The sequence below is a fragment of the Xenopus laevis genome, chromosome 5L (assembly GCF_017654675.1).
Source record: "Xenopus laevis strain J_2021 chromosome 5L, Xenopus_laevis_v10.1, whole genome shotgun sequence".
In the NCBI taxonomy this organism is placed as follows: domain Eukaryota; kingdom Metazoa; phylum Chordata; class Amphibia; order Anura; family Pipidae; genus Xenopus; species Xenopus laevis.
In genome coordinates, this window is record NC_054379.1 from 145930059 (window position 1) to 145953889 (window position 23831).

At 39.7% G+C, this 23831-nt stretch overlaps 1 protein-coding gene across 3 annotated transcripts; it reads right to left on the reverse strand.

Annotated features, from left to right (window-relative positions):
• Positions 1-7021: 7021 nt before the first annotated feature.
• On the reverse strand, positions 7022-23797 carry rnaseh1.L (ribonuclease H1 L homeolog). Of its 3 annotated transcripts, none has more exon segments than NM_001096586.1 (9): positions 7022-7282; positions 9049-9173; positions 9858-9942; positions 13547-13601; positions 15359-15458; positions 17303-17503; positions 20797-20888; positions 21866-22034; positions 23532-23579. In NM_001096586.1, coding segments are annotated over 8 exon segments (879 nt in total). In that variant the 5' UTR covers positions 21997-22034; positions 23532-23579; the 3' UTR covers positions 7022-7192.
• Between the last annotated feature and the right edge of the window lie 34 nt (positions 23798-23831).

A 23831-nucleotide genomic window follows, 5' to 3' on the forward strand; every position in this document is an offset into this window, starting at 1 on the left:
GGCACGGGCGGAGCTTAAGGTTTGCAGAGCGCGCCACTAGACTCAGGTGTAACCAAATGCGCGATTTTAACTTTTCCTCATAAAGCTCAGGGCTCTCTGTTATATGACGTTGTTCCTTATGCAAATCACAGTTTTTTTTTAACTCGGTTACACTAGAACAACCTCAGCCTGACTGATTTGCTGCACTTGTATTGTAGCAGTACCCTCTGACATGTCTAGAGATAACTACCCCCACAGCAGAACGATTTGGTACGTCCCATTTGGAAGACGTCAATAGGGTGGATATCCCTGATCTTGTACTCTTTACAGTTTCCCTTCATATTGGGGCTCCAGCCTTTCAGTCATGGTTGCATCTCATTGGTCTCTAAGCCCAGCCTCGCTGAACAGTGTCACTCCACCTTATACTGGCTGAAACTTTAATATTATGGACTCAGGGTTGCTGGTCTAATTTACAAAACCAGCCCAAGTCTGCTACAACACTAGCCCAAAACTAGCCAAGAGGCACTTCAAAAGTAGCCCAAAAATAGTAAAATGTGTGCAGTGAAAAAAGTCTAAAAAATAAATGAATATATGTGAAAATACGCCTTTTTTAAATTTTCACTTTTGAATATTTTTCCATGAAGCAAAATGGGACAGATTCACCCGTTACCAGGTGACTATAGAGGGGGCCCAGGAGGTATAGGGGCCCCATAAGGCCCTAATACAAATACAATTTCAATAAATATTGGTAAAACGGCTCAACCTCTAGACATTTTGGTGGCCAGCAGATTTTTGTCCCAAAATTGTATGAAATTGAGGAAAGTCACCAGAAAATGCGAGAATGCTTCAGAGTGAAGGTAGACTGGGGTACAGAGCCCAAAATCTGGTAACTCCTGAATTCTACACAAGTCAGTCCCATTGCATGCTGGGTATTGTAGTCTTACATTAAACTTGGCAGTAGGCAAATTGTTAAACAATTACATTACCCAACATGCATTGGGAGACTCAGGTTTGGCACATTTGGCAAGAAAAATCTTTCGCTGGTACAAACCAGCCAAAGGCCCAAAAAGTAGCCCAAATCCGTACCTTAGCTAGTTTGTACTTTGAAAACCCGCCTGAGCTTTAAATTAGTAGCCCAATTTGGTTGGAAAACGGCCAACCTGGCAACCAAGCAATCTGTGGGTTCTGGCAAATGCCAGAGGGGCTGCTGTAAGGTGCCATAGAAAGTCAGTATTTAGTGGGCTGGTGGGGGCTGTTTGGGCCTCTGTGTGGGCTGATTAGGCCTCTGTGTACCTGAAATGCCAGGGCCTATTTTAATTCTCAGTTCGGACCTGCTGGCAACCCTGGTTAAAACCCCATGTAGTGTTGGCTAAGTGCAATAGAATCACTATGTGCCACACAGACCTATATAGCTGGCCTGCATACTGCTGCCGCTATCATACTGTATCTGTTACTGTATGAATATTAGGGATGCACCGAGTTCAGGATTCGGCCTTTCCCAGCAGGATTCGGGTTCGGCCGAATCATAGTAACATAGTAACATAGTAAGTAAGGTTGAAAAAAGACACATGTCCATCGAGTTCAACCTTTTTTTTTGTTTTTTTGTTTATTAACTACCTATCTGCCAGTTGATCCAGAGGAAGGCAAAAAACCCATCTGAAGCCTCTCCAATTTGCCTTAGAGGGGGAAAAATTCCTTCCTGACTCCAAAATGGCAATCGGACTAGTCCCTGGATCAACTTGTACTATGAGCTATTTCCCATAACCCTGTATTCCCTCACTTGCTAAAAAGCCATCCAACCCCTTCTTAAAGCTATCTAATGTATCAGCCTGTATCCTTCTGCCTATCCGAACCGAATCTGAATTTGCATATGCAAATTAGGGACAGGGAGAGAAATCACATTTGTCACAAAACAAGGAAGTAAAAAATGTTTCCCCTTCCCAGCCCTAAATTGCATATGCAAATTACGATTCTGATTCTGTTCGGTTTTCGGCCGAATCTTTCGCAAAGGATTCGAGGGTTCGGTCGAATCCAAAATAGTGGATTTGGTGCATCCCTAATGAATATACTAGGAGACAGACAAATGTAAACCTCAAAACAAATGCAAGTTTGAGTTAACTTTTATTATAATGTAGACCATGATATTCTGAGACAATTTGTCATTGGTTTTTATTATTTGTGGTTTTCGAGTTTATTTAGCTTTTTATTCAGCAGCTCTCCAGTTTTGCAGGTTCAGCAAGTTGGTTGCTAGGGTCCACATTGCCCAATCAACCATGCATTGATTTGAATAGGAGAGGCCTGAATAGAAAGATGAGTAATAAAAAGTTTTCAACAACAATAAAACTGCAGCCTTGCAGAGCATTTGTTTTTAGATGGGGCCAGTGACTCCTATTTGAAAGAGTCAAAAGAAGGTGGCAAATAACTTAAAAACTATAAAATAAATAACGAAGACCAATTGAAACGTTGCTTAGAATTAGCTACTCCATAACTTACTAAATGGTGAAAAATCTCTTTAAGGGCTCTTACAGACGAGCGTTTTTACCTGCGCTCCGTTTCAGCCGCAGGGGAGAGCAGGAATAGACGCATTACATTTTTTCCAATGGGGCTGTTCTCACACAGGCGCGTGTAGGTGCCGAACGCAGGAAAAATGCAGCATGTTGCATCTCAACCTGCGTTCGGCGCCTACATGCGCCTGTGTGAGTAAAGCCCCATTGGAAAAAAATGTAATGCGTCTATTCCTGCGCTCCCCTGCGGCTGAACGCAGAAAAACGGAACGCAGGGGAGCGCAGGTAAAAACGCTCGTCTGTAAGAGCCCTACAGACTACACAATCAGCCAAAATGGCATACAGGTTAAACATGGCTAAGAACACTTTCTGTGGCTTAGCTGCCCCTACAAGCACTGCAACATTCACCCCTGGGTTAAACTGGACATGTCACCCCGACATAAATGGCTGTATAATAAAAGTACTTTTCATATTAAACATGAAATCCAAATTCTTTTTTTTTTTCATTAAAGCGTTCATAGCTGTTCTCATTTAAAAATCTCAGCTGTCAATCAAATATTGCCTGCCCTTCCTCTATGCCTTGGGTATAGAGGCGGGGCCAGAAGTTACTTTCACTTTCCATTCAGCACTTCCTAGATGTCACTGCTCTCCACACATTCCCCCATTCACTTCACCATTTAATTGTGTAGCCAGGGCATGGGGATGGACATCAGGTCCCCCATTCTGGTGCACAAACAAGGCTTGTCTTAAAGGAACAGTAACACCAAAAAATGTAGGTGTTTTAAAGTAATGAAAAAATCATGTACTGTTGCCCTGCACTGGTAAAACTGATCTGTTTGCTTCAGAAACACTACTATAGTTCATATAAACAAGCTGCTGTGGAGCAATGGCGGTAATTGAAAAATGGCTATATGGCACAGGTTACCTAATGGATAACAGATAACAGCATTAGACAGACAGAGCTTATTTGCTATATGCTGTGTAACCCGAGCCTTTTCTTCTTTGAATGGCTGCCCCCATTGCTACTCAGCAGCTTATTTATATAAACAATAGTAGTGTTTCTTAAGCAACCACAGCAGTTTTACCAGTGCAGAGCAACACTGCATTATATTTTCATTACTTTAAAACACTTATTTTTTGACGTTACTGTTCCTTTAATAACAGTGTCCACAAAATGGCTCCTGCCTGCTTGCTATAATTATGAATTCCCAGACTGAAGGAAACAAGATTCAAATAATTTATACAGTGTAATTAAAGTTCATTTTGTTTGACTAACATGATAAAATAGGATTTGGAATACATGTTTTGGGTTTTGGGTCCCCTTTAAATCAATCCTGCCTCCCAAAGGCATGAACATACTGCAAAACACATATAAGGATTCTTCCAGAAAATAAATAGTGGGGCAGTGATGCTCAGTGTGATTATGGAGTCTCAAAGCAATTAAAGGGGTGGTTCACCTTTAGGATAACTTTTGGTATGTTACAGAATGGACAATCCTAAGAACCTTTTTAATTGGTCTTCATTATATATTTTTTTTGATTATTTGCCTTTTCCTTCTGACTCTTTCCAGCTTTCAAATGGGGGTACCCCATCTGAAAACAAATGCTCTGTAAGGCTTCACATTTATTGTTATTGTCACTTTTTATTATTCATCTTTCTATTCAGACCTTTCCTAGTCATATTCCAATCAATGCATGGTTGCTAGGGTTATTGGGACCCTAGCTACCAGACTGCTGAAAGCTGCTGAGTAAAAAACGAACTAACTCAAAGACCACAAAAAATAATAAATGAAAACCAATTGCAAATTGTCTCAGAATATCACTCTCTACATGATACAAAAAGTAAATTTAAAGGTGAACAACCCCTATAAGGATAAAAAACACTTGTCTCTCAGGTACTTTGCCCAAGGCTGGCATTTTAGAAGGTCTTATAAATAGTTTGGCATTATAAAGAAGGAAACATCAAATACCCAAAACATTTATCCACCTTCTCTGGGCTAGCTGAATCCAAATGGGAATCCATTAAATCTCTATTTGCCCCCTAGTATTAAACTGGGCATGCAACATATCAAGGCAACAATCTCTTCCTGACACAAAATAAAATTCAATGCATCCATTGCCTGTATTGTACCGAATCAGGTACCTTACAATATCAGTACCATGGTGCCCTCTAGTGGCTCAGAGTACTGAGAGTTGTATTAAGCAAAATCAAGAGAAGCATGTTTCTTGCTGTTATCAGGCCCGGACTGGCAATCTGTGGGTTCTGGCAAATGCCAGAGGGGCTGCTGTAAGATGCCATAGACACTCACTATTTTGGGCCTCTGTGTGGCCTGCTGGGGTCTCTGGGTACCTGAAATGCCAAGGCCTATTTTGATTCTCAGTCCAGACCTGGCTGTTATTATAGAATAAATATAAGGGGTTATTAATTAATGCCCAGTACACAAGTGCAAGAGATTGACGGATACAAAATCAGCTCCAGTTTTCAGTAAACCAGTGCTTCCCGGCTGCACTGTATGGTGGCTATTGCTGCATGAAGGCCAGTTAGAGTGAGCTTTCAGAATGAATGATTATCTATTTCCTTGAATATCCCAAAAAGTATAGAAGGATGACTTACATAGTTTTTTCACATAACTATAACCTTGTGCCTTGGTGTAATGACAGTAATGAATGCAGTTAGTCACTGTGCGCACGCACGCACACACTGTGGGGCTCATTTATTAAGACTGGGCAAATTTGCCCATGGGCAGTTACCTATAGCAACCAATCAGTGATTACCTTTTTGAAGCCAGCCTCAAGTAGAACAACGAATGCAGTAATCTGGTTGGTTGCCATGGGTTACAGCCCATGGGCAAATTTGCCCAGTGTTGATAAATGAACCCCCTCTATCTCATCCTGAAATTCAGGCACATTTTTTACTTCTTTGTCCCTCCCATGTGAAGTGGAATACATCAGATGTTTGTGAAGATCTGACAAGCTTCATTACACCAACAAAGTTCTACTTAATTTCCAACGATAATCAGCACCAAAGTCCTTTTCTCTTGTATGACCCACACCCAATCCTATTTGGATGGGATCAGGTACCACAGCGGGTGGAAATAAACCAACGATGCAGTTACCCTACTTGGTTTCTGTATTATACATTGATTTAACCAGTGCTAAACGTATCCACCTGCCTGTTATCTACTGCAGAGCACAAAAAGGTAAAAATACATATGTACAAAAAGGTAAAAATAAATACTATTTAAATTGCATTTAAAGGAGAACTGAAGTCTAACTTAACGAAATAGGCTAGAAATGTTGTGCATTATATTTTGGGGTTCTGTACCAGCCCAAGGCACCCACAGCCCTTTAGCAGTAAAGATCTGTGTTTCCAAAGATGCCCCAGTAGCTCCCCATCTTCTTTTCTGCTGATTCACTGCACATGCTCTGTGCTGCTGTCACTTACTGAGCTTAGGGACCCACTCACAATATACAGTACACATAGAATAGAAATGTCACAATATAAGGCTGATTAGTAATTAATACAGATAATTACTACATGGCAGCACAGAAACCAGTGCAATTAGCATCAGAATTTAATAATCAGTCCTGTAGCATCAGCTTATATTACAGGACAACCTCATTTTCTGCTTGATAATTAGTGACGACCCCTAAGCTTAGCTTCTCAACAGCTGCTCAGAACCCACTGAGCATGTGAGTGTCACAGACACTTTCCAAGATGGTGACCCCCTGTGACAAGTTTGAAGTTCTGGATCATTGCTGCTATTGACAAGCTGAAACTTTAGGCTGGTGCAATAAGTTATAAATATGGCATTTTTAGCCACATTCTTTTTTAGGGGTTAGTTCTCCTTTAATAAGTAAATGTATATGTTCCAACTTACATACAAATTCAACTTAAAGGGGTGGTTCACCTTTAAAGTAACTTTTAGTGTGTTATAGAATGGGCAATTCTAAGCAACTTATCAATCGGTTTTCATTATTTATTTTTTATAGTTATTTGCCTTTTTATCCCGATTCTTTGCAGCTTTCAAATGGGCGTCGCTGACTCCCTTCTGAAAAACAAATGCCCTTTAAGGCTACAAATGTATTGTTATGGCTCATTTTTATTAATCCCCTTTCTATTCAGTCCTATTCATATTTCAGTCTCTTATTCAAATCAGTGCATGGTTGCTCAAGTAATTTGGACCCTAGCAATTTGAAGAGCTGCTGAATGAAAAGCTAAATAACTCAAAAACCACAAATAATAAAAAATGAAAACAAATTGCAAATTGACTCAGAATATCACTCTCTACATCATACTAAAAGTTATATCAAAGGTGAACAACCCCTTTAAGAACAAACCCACAGACCCTATCTCGTATGTAACCCGGGGACTGCCTATATGCATACATACATTTTTAGATTACAGAAACAGCAGTTTCAGTTCCAGGCTGGACATAAAGTAATTGAAATTATTTTCTATTAAAAAAACATGGAGCAGCCTCACTGTAGATTATGCTTAGAACGATTTGCTGCTACAATGTACAAACTATAGAGCTGTTTTTTTCTTGAATAAATCAGTATTATTTATTTTTTACATAAAATTTACCAATTATGCATATAAATAAAAACTCATGTTCTACAGATTAAAAAAAAACAAAAAAAAAAAAGCTTTCTAGGAAGCACCAAGTCCATTGTTTCTGTACATGATGAGTGCAAGTGGAGCAGCAGTTATTGGTCGGATGATTTCTGGGCTCCTTCTCGTGAAAGTTTGTCTGCTGCTTCATTTCCCTCAAAGCCAGCGTGGCCTGGAATGTGCATCTAAACGGAAAGGCAAATAAGTCAGTTTATTTGCTTGAGAAGGCCCAGTAATGTAATAAGAAAGGGGGGGGGGGGGGTTCTAGATTTGCCGGCAAGTAGAACACTACATACTGATTCAATTAAAAAAATATTTGATTTAGATGACACACAATGGAAATATCAAATGCTGAAGGCAGGTTCTGCAATGACTGATTTAAACCAAAAGATTCCAAAAAATGAGTAAATAAATTCAAACAGGTAGAAATTCTCAACAAAAAAAACAGCGAAGTGTCAATGTGTACACAACTTAAAGGCTTCAGCTAGAGAAAAGTTTAAAAATATCATTGAAAAAATTATGTAGGCTGGAACAATACTGGACTAAACAAGAAAGTGGTACATTTTAAAATAAGCTGAAGAGAAAAGAGATTTTTTTTTATATTTAATTTTGAAATCTGACATGGGGCTAGACATAGTCAGTTTCCCAGCTGCCCCCAGTCATGTGACTTGCGCTCTGATAAACTTTAGTCACTCTTTACTGCTGTACTGCAAATTGGAGTGATATCACCCCCTCCCTTTCCCCCCCAGCAGCCTAACAACAGAACATTGGGAAGGTAACCAGAAAGCAGCTCCCTAACACAAGATAACAGCTGCCTGGTAAATCTAAGTACAGTACTCAATAGTAAAATCCAGGTCTCACTGCGACACATTCAGTTACATTGAGTAGGAGAAATAACAGCCTGCCAGAAAGCAGAAAGTGCTGGCTCTTTCTGAAAGCACATGACCAGGCAAAATGACCTCAAATGGCTGCCTACACAGCAATATTACTACTAAAAAAAAACCAAAAAAAAAAAAAAAACACTTGCTGGTTCAGGAATGAAATTTTATATTGTAGAGTGAATTATTTGCAGTGTAAAATCATGGCAGAATCCCTTTAAAGAAAAAGAATTATATAAAAAAAAATAGCCTTACGCGTTTCGTAGAGCAGTGCCGCCATTTTTCTTACCTTTCCTAGCCGTCCCTTGCACAAATTTTATCTTGCACGCAGATTTATCAAGGGTCGAAGTAATGGGAGTTTTTTTTGTACTAAAAAAGACCAACCGAAATGTATTAAAAAAGCTGAAGTCTTTCTTCAGGTGAATAGTCCGCATTCGATCGAATTTGAAACAAAGTTTTTTAAAAAAAAAGTTGGCTTTTTCAAAGTCCAACAATTGACTCTAAATAGGTTCTAGGAGGTCCCCCATAGGCTAAAACAGAAATTTGGCAGGTTTTAGATGGCGAATAGTCTCATTTTTAAAGAGACAGTACATGATAAATTTCGATATTCGAATTTTCTTGAAATTTGAATAGAATTTGGACTATTCCCTAGTCCAGGGATCCCCAACCTTTTGAACCTGTGAGCAACATTCAGAAGTAAAGGGAGTTGGGGAGCAACGCTAGCATGAAAAATGTTCTTTGGGTGCCAAATAAGTGCTGTGATTGGTCATTTGGTAGCCCCTATGTGGATTGTCAATCTACAGTGAGGCTCTGTTTGGCAGTACACCTGGTTTTTAAACAACCAAAACTTGCCTCCAAGCCAGGAATTCAAAAATAATTACCTGCTTTGAGGCCACTGGGAGCAACATCCAAGGGGTTGGTGAGCAACATGTTGCTCATGAGCTACTGGTTGGGGATCACTGCCCTAGTCGAAATACACAAAAAATAGCTCGAAATTCAAATTTTCACTTCAACCCTTGATAAATCGGCCCCTTAGTCTTTTATTCACAACCACATCCTGTTAAAATACGAACCCAATTTATATCCAAGCCCCGTGTCAGCTTGTCAAGCTTTTCAAAATCTTCTCTATTAATAACATTCTGCCCATTGCTTAGTTTCCAGCCCTTTCGTTTCCAAGAATGGATCCATTTTGTGATACCTGAACAGAACAAAACATAATTAGGCTTCAGCTATATTAACCTGAAATCAAATTTTGTGATTGGCATAGGTGCACAGTGTTACTATATAGCCTTGTTAGTGCAACAGGAATAAACATGGAAGACCAATTGAATATCTATTGTTTGTAATGCTTTATTTTAACGCTGTACAAGCTTCTAGGCCCAACCACAGAAAAGCCATTTTGGCACAATACGTGATTATAATACACAAATACATGAATATCTTGTAAATTATATCCTTTTAAATGGTGAGTACTGATGTCATCAGTTATAAACAGCGAGTAGTGATGTCATTTATCACTTGACTCACTGAAACTTGTGTATTATAATAAATAAAGTACCCCCTGTTGCAAAATATGAGGATTTAGAAGTTACATCGGAGTTCCATGACCTGTAATTAAACACGGCCTTTGGCCTCGTGTTTTTATATGGTCATGAAACTCCTCGGTAACTTGTAATATCCTTATGATTTACAAGAGGGGGTACTTTATTCACTATATAGTTGGTGTTTACAGCAATGCTTGTGATCGTATCAATGTTATTCAATTAAATCTATGAAGTTTCATCATAAGATGCAGAAGTAGAATCATCATACAAGGAATCACGATGCTGGTAAAATCAGTTTAGGCAGTTGAATAACCTACAAAGATGGAGGGGGTTCTTACCATTTATAGTGAACATGCTGTCAGTATACAGCACGAGTTTTGTGATGTTCTTTGCTTGGGCCTGTTCAAGTGCTCTGCATGCGGCCTTTAAAAAAAAAGAAGTTTTTTTTTAAGGAAAGAAAATGATGGTTATGGTCTTGGCACGTGCGCACACTATTACTACAAAACTTCTACTACTTGTTATTCTTTTAGGTAAATGTTACATAACTGAACAATAAATTCATTCCTTCTAATCTTAAAGGGGAAATAAAGGCTTTCCCACCAAATGTAAAGATTTGCTCAAAGTAAGCTGCTTTTTAATTTGTGTGCAGCTGCACTGATTTGAATATGATCCTGGGTTTATGGTTCCTTAACAGTACCAAATTATATAAGGGATGCACCGACTCCATTATTTTTGATTTGGACGAACCCCCGGTTACTTCCTTGTTTTGTGAAAAAAAGTCACGCAATTTCCCTCCCAGCCCCTAATTTGCATATGTAAATTAGTATTCGGTTTGGCCAGCCAGAAGGATTCAGCTGAATCCAAATCCTGCTGAAAAAGGCCGAATCCTAACCGAATCCCAAACCAAATTCTGGTTTCGGTGCATCCCTAAATGATATATTTTTAGCCCATACCAAAACTTGACAGGAAGCCTTTACTTCCCCTTTAAAGAATATTTAAACTTTTTACTAAAATTTCTCTATTACTATAACTAAATGGTGATCAGAATAACATACCTTTCTCCCTGCATTCAGTCAGAAGTAATTTCTAAAGTATTAAGAGAGAAGGGGCACACCCTCAAAATCAAAGTGCGGGGTGCTAATCCATAGGAGACTCCCCATAAGGGTCTCCAAATCTAACTGCTAAATGTTATAAGTAACGGATAGCACACCCAGTTAGAAAAAATACATTTATTAAAAAAAAAAAGAAGAAAAATATAACAAAAAATTACAAAATATTTGGTGAGCCCAACGCATTTCGACCTTAAGGGTCTTCCTCAGGGGCACAAATAATCAAAAAATCAAAAGGGCAGAACGAGTGTTACTGTCCATGGAGGTTTTATACCCCAAGCTGTTGGTTTCCTCGACGAAAATCCAGCGTCGGACGTCATTTCCGCTTCCTTTGGTAGCAGGGAAACGAGACAGCGTCCTCTGGGTAATAACGCATCTAAACGCATTGGGCTCACCAAATATTTTGTAATTTTTTTGTTATATTTTTATTCTTTTTTTTGTAATACATTTATTTTTTCTAACTGGGTGTGCTATCGGTTACTTATAATATTTAGAAGTAATTTCTAAATCACAAGCTGAAAACTGTAGCTCATTTCAGGTACTTCCTGGTTTAGTATGAAGCTCCGCCCTTTTATTTTCTGAGCCCTCCTTCTCTCTCACTGTTAAAGGTACAGTAGCATCAAAAAATGACAAGTGTTTTAAAGTAATAAAAATATAAAACAACATTACTATTGTTTATATAAATAAGCTGCTGTGTAGCAATGGGGGCAACCATTTAAAGGAGAAAAGGCCCAGGTTACACAGCAGATAAGCTCTGTAGAACATAATGGTGTTATTGGTTATCCACTATTTAACCTGTTTTTTTTTTTTTCAATCTCTGTTTCTGAAGCAAATACATCAGTTTTACCAGCGCAGGGCAACACTGCATGATATTTTCATTACTTTTAAACACATTTTTTGGTGTGACTGTTCCTTTAAGACAGTCAAAGTGGTACCTGCTGTGCATGTTTGATACATTTACATTGGAGCAGAGGCAGCAAGCATTCACATTCAACACCTCTGTCTTCACAGTAAAAGAGATAAAGTGAGCTGAGAAAAGTAAAGGGGCGGAGCTCCGCAACAGACTAGCAGGTACCGGTAGCTATATTTTGCTGCCATTTTCAGAAGGGAGAAAGGTTTGTTATTCTGGGGGCTGTGTATAGTCTTTTTTCAAATTCTAAAATAAAAAGGCTTACTTTATTCTTTAAAGGGGTTGTTCACCTTTAAATTAACTTTTAGTATGATGTAGAGAGTGATATTCTGAGACAATTTGCAATTGGTTTTCATTTTTTATAATTTTGTGGTTTTTGAGTTGTTTTGATTCAGCTGCTCTTCAGTTTGCAGGTTCAGCAGTCTGGTTGCTAGGGTCTAAATTACCCTAGCAACCATGCATTGATTTGAATAAGATACTGGAATATGGAATAGGAGAGGCCTGAATAGAAAGATAAGTAGTTAAAAGTATCAATAACAATCCATTTGTAGCCTTACAAATGTTGTTTTTAGATGGGGTCAGCGACCCCCATTTGAAAGCTGGAAAGAATCAGAAGATGAAGGCAAATTTAAAAACTATTAAAAAATAAATAACGAAGACCAATTAAAAAGTTGCTTAGTATTGACCATTCTATAACACACTAAAAGTTAACTTGAAGGTGAACCAACCCTTTAATGAGGTCCTGATGAACTATTTGGAGTATTTATAAAACATGATCCTATCTGTATTTCTACTCCAATGTAGAAACTCAACCTGGATAGCCTATCAATTGTTTTATGATGTCCTTTTGGCACATTATGGCAGAGACACGTCTCCTCTTCCTCTTCCCCTTACCCTTAGGGTCTGGCCACACGAGCAGATTCGGGAAGATTAGTCGCCCCAGCGACAAATCTCCTCTTCTTTGGGGCGACAATCTCCTCGAACTGCCTTCCCCCTGCCTTCCGCAGGCTGAAATGAAAATAGCCTGGGGGAAGGCACACGCGACACTTTCCAAAGTTGCCTCACAAGGAAACTTCGGGCAACTTCATAAAACGAAGCGACGCGTGTGCCTTCCCCCAGACGATTTTCATTTTAGCCAGAGGAGGGCAGGTGGAAGGCAGTTTGGGCAGATTGTCGCCGTGAAGAAGAGGAGATTTGTCGCTGGGGCGACTAATCTTCCCAAATCTGCTCGTGTGGCCAGCCCTTAAAGACTTGGGTCTTACCAAGAAGTACACCCACCTACTGTGATTAGGTCTGTAATCCCAAGTACTCAGAGATCATACTAAGAGATTTGTTTAACTTTGTCCCTGTAGCAGAGTGAAGTACTACAAGCTGACAAGCTGGGTCTCATAAGCCTTCAGGTGGCTAATCAGTACCCTTAAAATCAGGTTACAGGAACTCTGAGTGAGATTGAGAGACACATACAGAGAGAGAGAGAGAGAGAGAGAGAGACACACATACAGAGAGAGAGAGAGAGAGAGAGAGAGAGAGAGAGAGAGAGAGAGAGAGACACATACAGACAGAGAGAGAGAGAGAGAGAGAGAGAGAGAGAGAGAGAGAGAGAGAGAGAGCGAGAGAGAGAGAGATACAGAGAGAGAGAGAGAGATACAGAGAAAAAGAGACAGAGAGAGACACACACACAATAGATAAAATAAAAGCCATTTTTCTGCTGCCATGACATTTAATCTTGGTTGTGCCATAGTCCCGTTAAAACTGGTCTGTGGTTAATCTACTTTGCATTTATCATTACTGCATCTGAGCTACTTAAAAACTCTCAGGCCGTTTGTCCAGACCCACTTGCAAACATGAAACATCTTATGGCGATATACTGCTTTCTATTCTCTCATCCAAGCTAATAACAGATTATGTTCTCATAGCAAAGGATTCTGCATGTATATGTGAAGCAGAGCATTGTCTGGGAAAATGTTTTCTTTTATTATTAAAATGTTTGATGTAGTAGAACTTGCACCTGAATTTCAGCCCGCTGGTTTGTTTGCCTCCCTTCAAGCCTTTCTGCAAGATTGCTGTTAAAAAAACAAAAAACGTACTTTTAATTAAAAACACAATTAAAGCAGAATCAGAGTAATTTAAAGGTCCCCATGCACAAGCAGATATAAGATGCCAACAGATTAAGTCAGCAGCTTTTTGGGCATTCTATAGGGGCCCTCCGTCGGGCTTCCCCAATCGATATCTTGCCAAAAGTCTGCCAGATGTCGATCAGGCAGGGTTAAAAATCACGTCAGATCGAGGACAGCATTGGTTGTTGATGCGGTCCTTGATTCTACCACCAGTGTGCTCAACATTGTGATCTGATTGTTTGGCCCTAGGACCCACAATCAGATCAGCCTGATATCGCCCACTTCAAGGTGCGCATATGGGGTATAGATCCACTTGTTTGACGACATCTCCAAAGGAGCAAATCTCTACATGTATGGCCACCTTTAGTGTAGTGACAGAAAGTAAAACTCTCTCATTTTGTGCACCAGTATGGCTGCCTGGTGTGGGGGAGGGAAGGGCACACATTGGAGTGTTGTTCTTTAGAAAGAAAGGCACGTTTGCGGGAAAAAGAATTATAACATAGGCAGCTACAGCTAGCAGCAAAGTCGATGCACAGGAACCACCTAAAACTGATGAAGCATGGATACATAATTTTTAAATGGCAGCTGTACCATTATATTGTAGAAGAGGGATATTAAGCAAGTGCGGAATATGCAAAATTATCATGCCAATTTACTCCCCAGAATTCCAGTGTTGGTGCTGGGAAATTAGCCTCTGCTGAAACGTGCTCATGATTTACCAATTCCAATATAATCTGCGTGGGTAAATTGCATGCAGTTTATGGCTGAATTTGGAATCCATTGTGAGTAAAATATCGGATTATTTCTCGTTTCTCATATAAGGGTTGCTGACTCAACTTGCACTAAGTCTGGTCCAAGCCCCATCCACCAATTTACCAATCATTCTAGACTATTTACCATTATCAAGAATATTTAAAGGGTTGGTTTACCTTTAAGTTAACTTTTAGTATGTTATAGAATGGCCAGTTCTAAGTAACTTTTCAATTGGCCTTTTTTTTAGTTTTTTTTTTTTATTTCCCTTCTTCTTCTGACACTAGGGGGAAAAAGGGGGGTCACTGACCCCATCTAAAAAACAAATGCTCTGTAAGGCTACAAATGTATTGTTATTGCTGCTTTGTATTACTCATCTTTCTATTCAGGCCTCTCCTATTCATATCCCAGCCTCTTATTCAAATAGTGCATGATTGCTAGGGGAATTTGTTCTTACTCTTTCCAGCGTTCAAACAGGGGGTCACTGACCCTACCTAAAAACCAAGCGCTTCGTAAAGCTACAAATGTATTGTTATTGCTACTTTTTATTACTCTACTTTCTATTCAGGCCTCTCCTATTCATATTCCTGTCTCTTATTCAAATCAGTGCATGGTTGCTAGGGTAATTTGGATCCTAGCAACCAGATGACTGAAAGTGAAAACTGGAGAGCTGCTAAATAAAAAAAGCTAAATAACTCAAAAACCACAAATAATGAAATATGAAATCCAGTTGCAAATTCTCTCAGAATATCACTCTTTACATCATACTAAAAGTTAACTCAAAGGTGACCAACCCATTTAAGGCTATAGTGTAGTTAAGCAGAGGGCAACCTCCCATAAGCATGGTTTTGGAAGCAAGAAGTAATTAATATATGACGTCTAAGCTTTGCCATATTGACACTTTGGTTTGGAAGTTTATAACAACCACAACATAAATAATCAAAACCACTTACAGAGGATGGCCTGGCCCCCAGTATACTCCTATACCAGCTTGTGCTTTTAGCCGGCCATTCCGGCTACAGCAGCCATCAGTATATACAACAGCAGAGTCTCCTGCAAAAGCAAGCAAGGCAAGAACGGTTAATCACAGAAAGGAACACAGGGGCAGAAACAATCTAATTGTAAACATATTTCACTTACAGAAAATGAAAACCCTGAAAAGAAATGAATGCAGAAAATTGCTCAAAGCACTCTTTTAAGCACTTTCCATTATTTGCTTATTTTTCTATAGTTTTCAAGATACACAGGTATGGGACCCATTATCTGGAAACCCATTATCCAGAAAGCTCAATATTACGGAAAGGCTGTCTCCGATAGACTCCATTTTATCTAAATAATCCAATTTTTTTTTAAAAAAAAAAAGATCATTGTACTAGATCCAAACAGAAATATAATTAATCCTTATTGGAGGCAAAACCAACCTATTGGGTTTATTTAATGTTTAAATGATTTTCTAGTAGAGTTATTTATTAAACTCTGAATGCCAAAAACCCGAAAAATGTGTGTTTTTTTTTCCCTATAAAATCCACATTTTTAGTGGGAAAAAACCCCACATATTTTTAGGGATTTATTATACCCCCAGGATGGAAAAAGTCAGAATCCAAAAATCCGGCATCTCAGACCTGCCGAGGTTGCATATAAGTCAATGGGAGAAGTCCTGATGATATCTTGATCTGCAATGGGTTTTATGCAATAATCCGAAGCTTTTGTGGTTTTTGGGCAAAAAAAAAAAAAAATGTTTAGTAAATTTTTTTTTTTAATGTTTTTTGGGTTTTTTTCCCCGCACAGGAAATTTTCAGGGAAAATGTATTGATAAATAAGTGGAGAAAACCAGTTCGGATTTTGTCTGAGTATTGTTTAGAAAATAATGAGATAAATTCAGACTTTGATAAATGGGCCTCCCCTTGTATGAACATCCAAATTATGGAAACTAGGGACTACTATGCCAAATTCGAAACAACTTTGCCACCTGCTGGTCATTTTGGCTAACTGACTATATTCATATAGCTAAGAATTTTATAAGAAAACAGCATCTTGTGATGTTGCTCTACTTAGAACTGACCAAAGCAGCATTAGATGAGGGATTATCTCTGTCTGTGGGGCAAGAATCGGCCCTTACACTGGCATATGTTTCCTTCTTCACGCCATGTGGCTATACCTGGCCCAATACAATGGTTTCGTGTGCAGGCAAGGTAAGGGGCAGAGTAGGGGCATATTCTGGGCCTATTATTTTTATAAGCGGAGGAAAGGAAGACCACATACCCCTTCTGACTGAACCCTGGGGGCATTTAAACATCAGAGAATATGGACAACCCGGGCAGGTTGGGGCTGGAGACAGAATTCATCTCACCGCCGTCTGTGACCTGCCAAAACTACCTGCCAATACCAATGATGATGATGAATATTTATTGTTAAGTGTCCTATGCAACTTTAGATTCATTTATTTGGAGGGTTTCCTTAACTTTGACTTCCACAGTGACTCCACTCCACATACATCCATTTAGAATCTCAATCTCAAAACAAAAACCGTGGAATTTCAGGGGCAATAATAGACATATAATAACCACAGTAAGTTTCAAGCAATTATTGTCTAGAATCAATGGGGAGTTGGTGCTAAACAAATTGTTGCCCAGGAGCCCATGAGACTCTGCTATACTCCTTTATCAGTATTATCAGTATCAAAATCGGTAAACTTCTGATCATTTTCGGTAAAAAAAAGTCCAACCAAATCTGCACTCATTTGAGTGCAGGTCTGAGATGCCGGCTTTTCAGATTTGGACTTTTTCCATACTCCGATGTGTTCCTATATAAAGGATGAACCTCAGCTTTGCATTGTGCCCAGAATTCAGGATGTAGTGCTGCGGAAAAGAAACTCGTTAATATAAATAGTCTCATACCCATGTAGGTAAATGCTCCATTATGTGATGATGGTAAATCAGTGAGATCAATGAGCTTGGTTCTTTTAGGTGAGGATGCTTTTGCAGTGCTTGAGCTCTGTGCTTGATTAAGTGTTCGCTTTCCTTTGGACTGAGGCATTACAGAATGCAGTCCTGCAGCATTTGTAGCTTGTGTAGGAGGTGCCTTTGTTTCACCACTCTCTAAAAAAAAACAAAACAGAGGAATACATGATTTTTAAAGACAGCCTCATGGATGTTTATAGCTCCTAATTAACATTATAACGAAACTTTCGGATGAATTTTGATATTAGGGTTGGACTCTGCATAGCTTTAGAGCAGCAAGAACCACTAATCACAAGAAAATACAAAGCAGGTCAAAGCAACCGACATATCTGCTATTTATGCCTAGAATAAGCAGTAATGTTTTCTTTAAAGAAAATTACATTTAGGGGGTTATGTATTAAAGAGCAAGTTGATTTTTAACTGAAGATTTCTAGTTTTAAAGTCAAGTCAAGTGGATTTGTCATTTCAGCCATATACAGTAAATACAATACATAGTAGAAACTAAATGGCGTTCCTCCAGAACCCCCCGGTGCTATACAACAACTCTAGTACACGGTCATGATGGGCAAAGTGGACATTTCAGTTCCTTATGAATATATTCAGTTCAGTCCTTGGGAGTTGAGATACCGGATGGCTTGTGGAAATAGACTTTTGCATTATGGAAGTCAGCGCTCGAATACTGCGGTATCTTTTACAGGATGGCAGGAGGGTAAAGAGATCATGTGCAGGGTGGGTGCTATCCCTGACAATGCTGGTAGCCTTCTGGAGACAGCGGGTGTGGTACATATAAATAATGGCAGGAAGCCAATGATCTTTTCCGCTGTCCTCACCACCCGCTGCAGGATCTTGCGATCTGATACAGAGCAGTTTCCATACCAGGTAGTGATGCAGCTGCATAAAATGCTTTCAATAGACCCTCTGTAGAAGATAGTGAGAATGGGTGGTGGAATGTGAGCTTTTTTCAGCTTTCTCAGAAAGTAGAGACGCTGCTGTGCTTTCTTCACTATAGAGCTGGTGTTAAGGGACCAGGAGAGGTTCTCTGCCAGATGTACCCCAAGGAATTTGGTGCTCTTCACAATTTCCACTGGAGATCCGTCAATGTACAGTGGAGAATGATCCCCACGTGTTCTCCTGAAGTCAACAACTATTTCCTTTGTTTTTTTTGTATTTATAGACAGATTGTTGACTTTGCACCAGTCCGTTATCCTTTTCACTGCGTCTATATGCTCACTCGTAGTTCTTGATGATGAGACCTACTATGGTTGTATCATCAGCAAACTGATATGTTCGAGGGTATTTTTCAGTCAAAGCTTGAATTTTCAGGATTTCAGGAGAAGCTCGAACATTTCGAGATTTATTATACCCCGAAGCTGAAAGTAGCTAGAATCCTAAAATAGATCCAAATAAGCAATACAGGCAGCACTCCGGATGAATATGAGGAGGTTTATTATAGCATATCAAGGTAACAACATCGCCTTACGCGTTTCAGGAAAACATTCCCTTAATCGTAGGCAATGATTAAGGGAATGTTTTCCTGAAACGTGTAAGGCCGGAGTGCCGCCTGTATTGCTTATGTTGTTACCTGTATTGCTTATGTGGATCCATATTACAGCTGGAACGCTGGTGGCCGAGCACATGGAGCTTACGGAGCCGACTGAAGGGAATCCTAAAATACTCTAGCAAAAACCTTTCACGGTCATGTAGAAGTCAATGGTAGCTGTACCATTTGAAGATGTTTGTCTGCCTGGTTTCACTTGAAAACTTGATTAATTCGAGAGATTTGAGTTTCTTTTTGCCGAAAACATGATCGATTCAAGTATTCAAGTTTTTCACCCTTAATTCACTGAATTCAGTTTTTCCCAAATTATATGCTGAGAGCTGCTGTTCAGAATAAATCACATAACCCCACACAAAATACAAGATGAAGACCAATTTCAGACTGGACATGTAAAAGCTAAAACACTGGAGGGTTTTGTTAGGCACCCCTCAGTATATTAAGTTGCACCAGGGTTCTATATATGACAGTGCCACACCACCATCTTTCCCAGGGACCCTTAACACTTAGAGGCACATTTATCAAGAGTATAATTTCGAATTCATGTGAGTTTTTTTAAACTCCCTTAAATTCAAATGAATTCGAAATTCGACTTGGTGAGGATTTATTAAAAAAAAAAAAAATATTTAAATGACCTGAAAACTCGAAAATTAAATTTTTTAAAAATCGAGTTTGGCTAATTCCCTAGTCGAACATGACAGTTTTGAACATAAAAAAAAAAACGAACGAAAATTTGTATTCAGACTTGTGCGTGCAGATTACCTACCGCACGAAAAATAATGCAACAGAAGGTTTTGTGGAAATGGAAATAAAAAACAGTTTTGCAACACTTAGTAGCATCTCTGGAATATTAGCAACTATTGTATCAATTCTAACAGCTGCCTTTAATGAAACCCAGAGATTCTGCTCAACAGGGAGAAACAAGAAATGTATCAACTAAATGTATCAATTTAGAACAGTTTGCAGGTAGAGTTACCACCTTTTCTGAAAAAAAATACTGGCCTTCTTTCCCTACTAATAACATTAGGATCAGCCATAATTTTTACCGGCCAGGTCGGTAAAATACCAGCCAGGCGGCGACCCCCCCTCCCAGATCTGCTTTAGAAGGTGAAAAATGACACTTTACACTTAAAGGGATCCTGTCATCGGAAAACATGTTTTTTTCAAAACACATCAGTTAATAGTGCTACTCCAGCAGAATTCTGCACTGAAATCCATTTCTCAAAAGAGCAAACAGATTTTTTTATATTCAATTTTGAAATCTGACATGGGGCTAGACATTTTGTCAATTTCCCAGCTGCCCCTGGTCATGTGACTTGTGCCTGCACTTTAGGATAGAAATGCTTTCTGGCAGGCTGCTGTTTTTCCTTCTCAATGTGAGCTGCTATCTCGTTACCTTCCCATTGTTCTTTTGTTTGGCTGCTGGGGGGGGGAAAGGTAGGGGGTGATATCACTCCAACTTGAAGTACAACAGTAAAGAGTAATTGAAGTTTATCAGAGCACAAGTCACATGACTTGGGGCAGCTGGGAAATTGACAATATGTCTAGCCCCATGTCAGATTTCAAAATTGAAAATAAAAAAATCTGTTTGCTCTTTTGGGAAATGGATTTCAGTGCAGAATTCTGCTGGAGCAGCACTATTAACTGATTCATTTTGAAAAAAAAAAAAAGGTTTTTCCCATGACAGTATCCCTTTAAATATTAGAAAAACTGTGACAAATATTAAATAGAACGTAATTGGAAAAAGTTGTTATTTCTGGTGATCTATCTGAATACAACTAGTTGTTGGAAGATGAACAACCCCTTTAATGTGAACTGATGTTCATTCAGAATGGAATATAATTGCCTGTTTATGAACTACTCAGAACGCACTTACCTTTCCTCACAAATTCCCATGCATCTTTCTCTGAGCCAAACTTCTTGTACCTTGCTAAAGGAAATCGATCCACTTGCTCTTTACATTCATCCCTTCAATGACAAAACAAAGCAAAGTTAATTTAACTTATGTATGATTGGGAGCTTTCATTAACTCACGGTCTTATTAAGTAAATGACCATCATAAAGCTAATGAGCTACTATTATTATCAGCCAAATGAGCAGATCATACCTACTTGTGAATGGGCAAATTGGAGACTTATTTTGTGACCTGCAGACCAGATTTATGGGTCCAAAAAAATTTAGGGTTTGTGTCAAAGTTAAAGGGGACGAGAGTGATTTTCAGAGACAATTTAATTTCAGCTAGGGTCCTAACCACCATACCACCCATGCATTGACTTGAATAAGAGACTGGAATATGAATAGGAGAGGGTCTGAATAGAAAGACGTGTAATAAAAAATAGCAATAACAATACATTTGTAGCCTTACAGAGAATTCGATTTTTAATTGGGGCCAGTGACCCACATTTAAAAGCTGGAAAGAGTCAGAAGAAGGCAAATAATCAAAAAAATATATATAAAAAAAAAATGATGACCAACTGAGAAGATGTTTAGAATTAGCCTATACCAAACGTTAATTTAAAGGTGAACCACCCCTTTATGATGTAGGGTTGTACTGGGATACATAGGAGCAGCTATATGAAGCAGTACAGACCATTTGTTTAACTCTACAGTGGAATTCAGATAAATCCATAACAGACATTAAAGCAAATAAATCTGATCTAAGTACTTTGCACAGACAACAGAATAAATCCTTCTGAATCTACCTAATTTTCAATAATCTAGGAAAGCCCATTTCATCAATATTTAGAACGATCAAATGCAACGGGAAAATAAATATCTATTGCCTTCTATGGGATTTTGTGGTAATCTCATGTTCTGAGATAACAATCCCTGAAGAATTGGTCAATGCTCTAGAATTTAGCTACGAAGGAGGAGAAATTAAACAGCTGAAAATAAAAGTAACAGCAGTATGCCTTTACTCCCATGTCTCGGCTTTGCCCCCTCACCATGTATTATAGACTCCAGGCTTACGGCCAGTCCTTACAGCGTAAAACATTCTCCTGAAAGCATCATGCACACCACCAACAGCAGAACAGAGCAAACGAAAAGAAGAAAAGGCGTTCTGGATCCCGAGCATGTTGCACATACACAATTCAGTGCTTCACTGGAGATGTTCTGCAAGGAAAAGACAAGAGGAGTTTCAGATTGAGCTGGTGTAATGCCCCTTCCTATTGGGCATAAGAAAAAGAGCACCCTTCCCTGGATGTGATGCTGGCAGTGATACACAATGCTGAAACAATATTTTCCTACAGACATACATACTGCCATTAGTTCTCCAATGAAACCAGTCAGTTGAAAAGAAACATTATGTCCTTTCTATAGAGAATGTAAGAACGTTACGTAGGGCTTTTTATAATGTATAACATGATGAGTTACCTGCACCAAATAGTAGAAAGTCTGCACCAAATAGTAGAATGTCTAGATTTAGGGTTATTTTGATCCCCCCCCCCAAGTCACCCAGGCCCACAGTCCCATCCTTAATACAGGACTAGATAGCTGATGCATTTGGATGGTGTGGAGTGTGTGTGTTCTATTTGCAGTAGGGTGTATCTATGTGTATCACTGGCTGTAGGTAGGGGAGTGTGTGACACTGGCTGTAGGTAGAGGAGTGTGTGTGTGTGTGACACTGGCTCTAGGTAGAGGAGTGTGTGTGTGTGACACTGACTGTAGGTAGAGGAGTGTGTGTGTGTGACACTGACTGTAGGTAGAGGAGTGTGTGTGTGTGTGTGACACTGGCTTTAGGTAGAGGAGTGTGTGTGTGTGTCACTGACTGTAGGTAGAGGAGTGTGTGTGTGTGTGTGTGACACTGGCTGTAGGTAGAGGAGTGTGTGTGTGACAATGGCTGTAGGTAGAGGAGTGTGTGTGACACTGGCTGTAGGTAAGGGAGTGTGTATGTGTGTGACACTGACTGTAGGTAGGAGAGTGAGTGTGTGTGTGTGACACTGGCTGTAGGTAGAGGAGTGTGTATGTGTGTGACACTGACTGTAGGTAGGGGAGTGTGTGTGTGTGACACTGGCTGTAGGTAGAGGAGTGTGTGTGTGACACTGGCTGTAGGTAGAGGAGTGTGTGTGTGACACTGACTGTCGGTAGAGGAGTGCGTGTGACACTGGCTGTAGGTAGGAGAGTGAGTGTGTGTGACACTGGCTGTAGGTAGAGGAGTGTGTGTGTGAAACTGGCTGTAGGTAGAGGAGTGTGTATGTGTGTGACACTGACTGTAGGTAGGGGAGTGTGTGTGTGTGTGACACTGACTGTAGGTAGGGGAGTGTGTGTGTGTGTGTCACGGACTGTAGGTAGGGGAGTGTGTGTGTGTGACACTGGCTGTAGGTAGAGGAGTGTGTGTGTGTGACACTGACTGTAGGTAGGGGAGTGTGTGTGTGTGACACTGACTGTAGGTAAGGGAGTGTGTATGTGTGTGACACTGACTGTAGGTAGGAGAGTGAGTGTGTGTGTGTGACACTGGCTGTAGGTAGGGGAGTGAGTGAGAGTGTGAGTGTGTGTCTGTAGGTAAATAGAAGCGTGGGGCAGCATGAGATAAAAGCCAACAGGTCCGTGTATAGTTTGGAGATGAAGGTTCTCCGCTTGTCGGTGAGAGGCTGCCCAATTCCCATATACCTTGTACCCCCATTTTGGTGCTTGAACAGCTTACTGCTCTATCCTCTCCTGCCGAATTACCGTCTGTACAGACACACAGCCTCCTTTACAATTCTTCTTATTGGCTGTTGTCTCCTGACCTCCCTCCACATTGGACGTCATACTGTGCCGCTCAGGATACGAAAGGCTAACTTGTCTACGGAAAGCGGCAGGGACAGATTGTTTGAAACGCGTTATGACATAAATGTTTGCCGAACTATCAAATTTCCCTTTATTATATCGTTCATACTATTCAAGTAACTAGCTTCAGTAGCGTAATTA

Excerpts from the sequence above, each read along its gene's own strand:
- rnaseh1.L (XM_018262144.2), bottom strand. The coding sequence starts at position 22,005 with ATGTGCAACATGCTCGGGATCCAGAACGCCTTTTCTTCTTTTCGTTTG. Across the intron at positions 17,504-20,796 it reads ATGGGAATTTGTGAGGAAAG|AGAGTGGTGAAACAAAGGCA; the intron begins GTAAGTGCGTTC and ends GTTTTTTTTTAG. Across the intron at positions 15,459-17,302 it reads TGGAGCATTTACCTACATGG|GAGACTCTGCTGTTGTATAT; the intron begins GTATGAGACTAT and ends TTGCTTTTGCAG.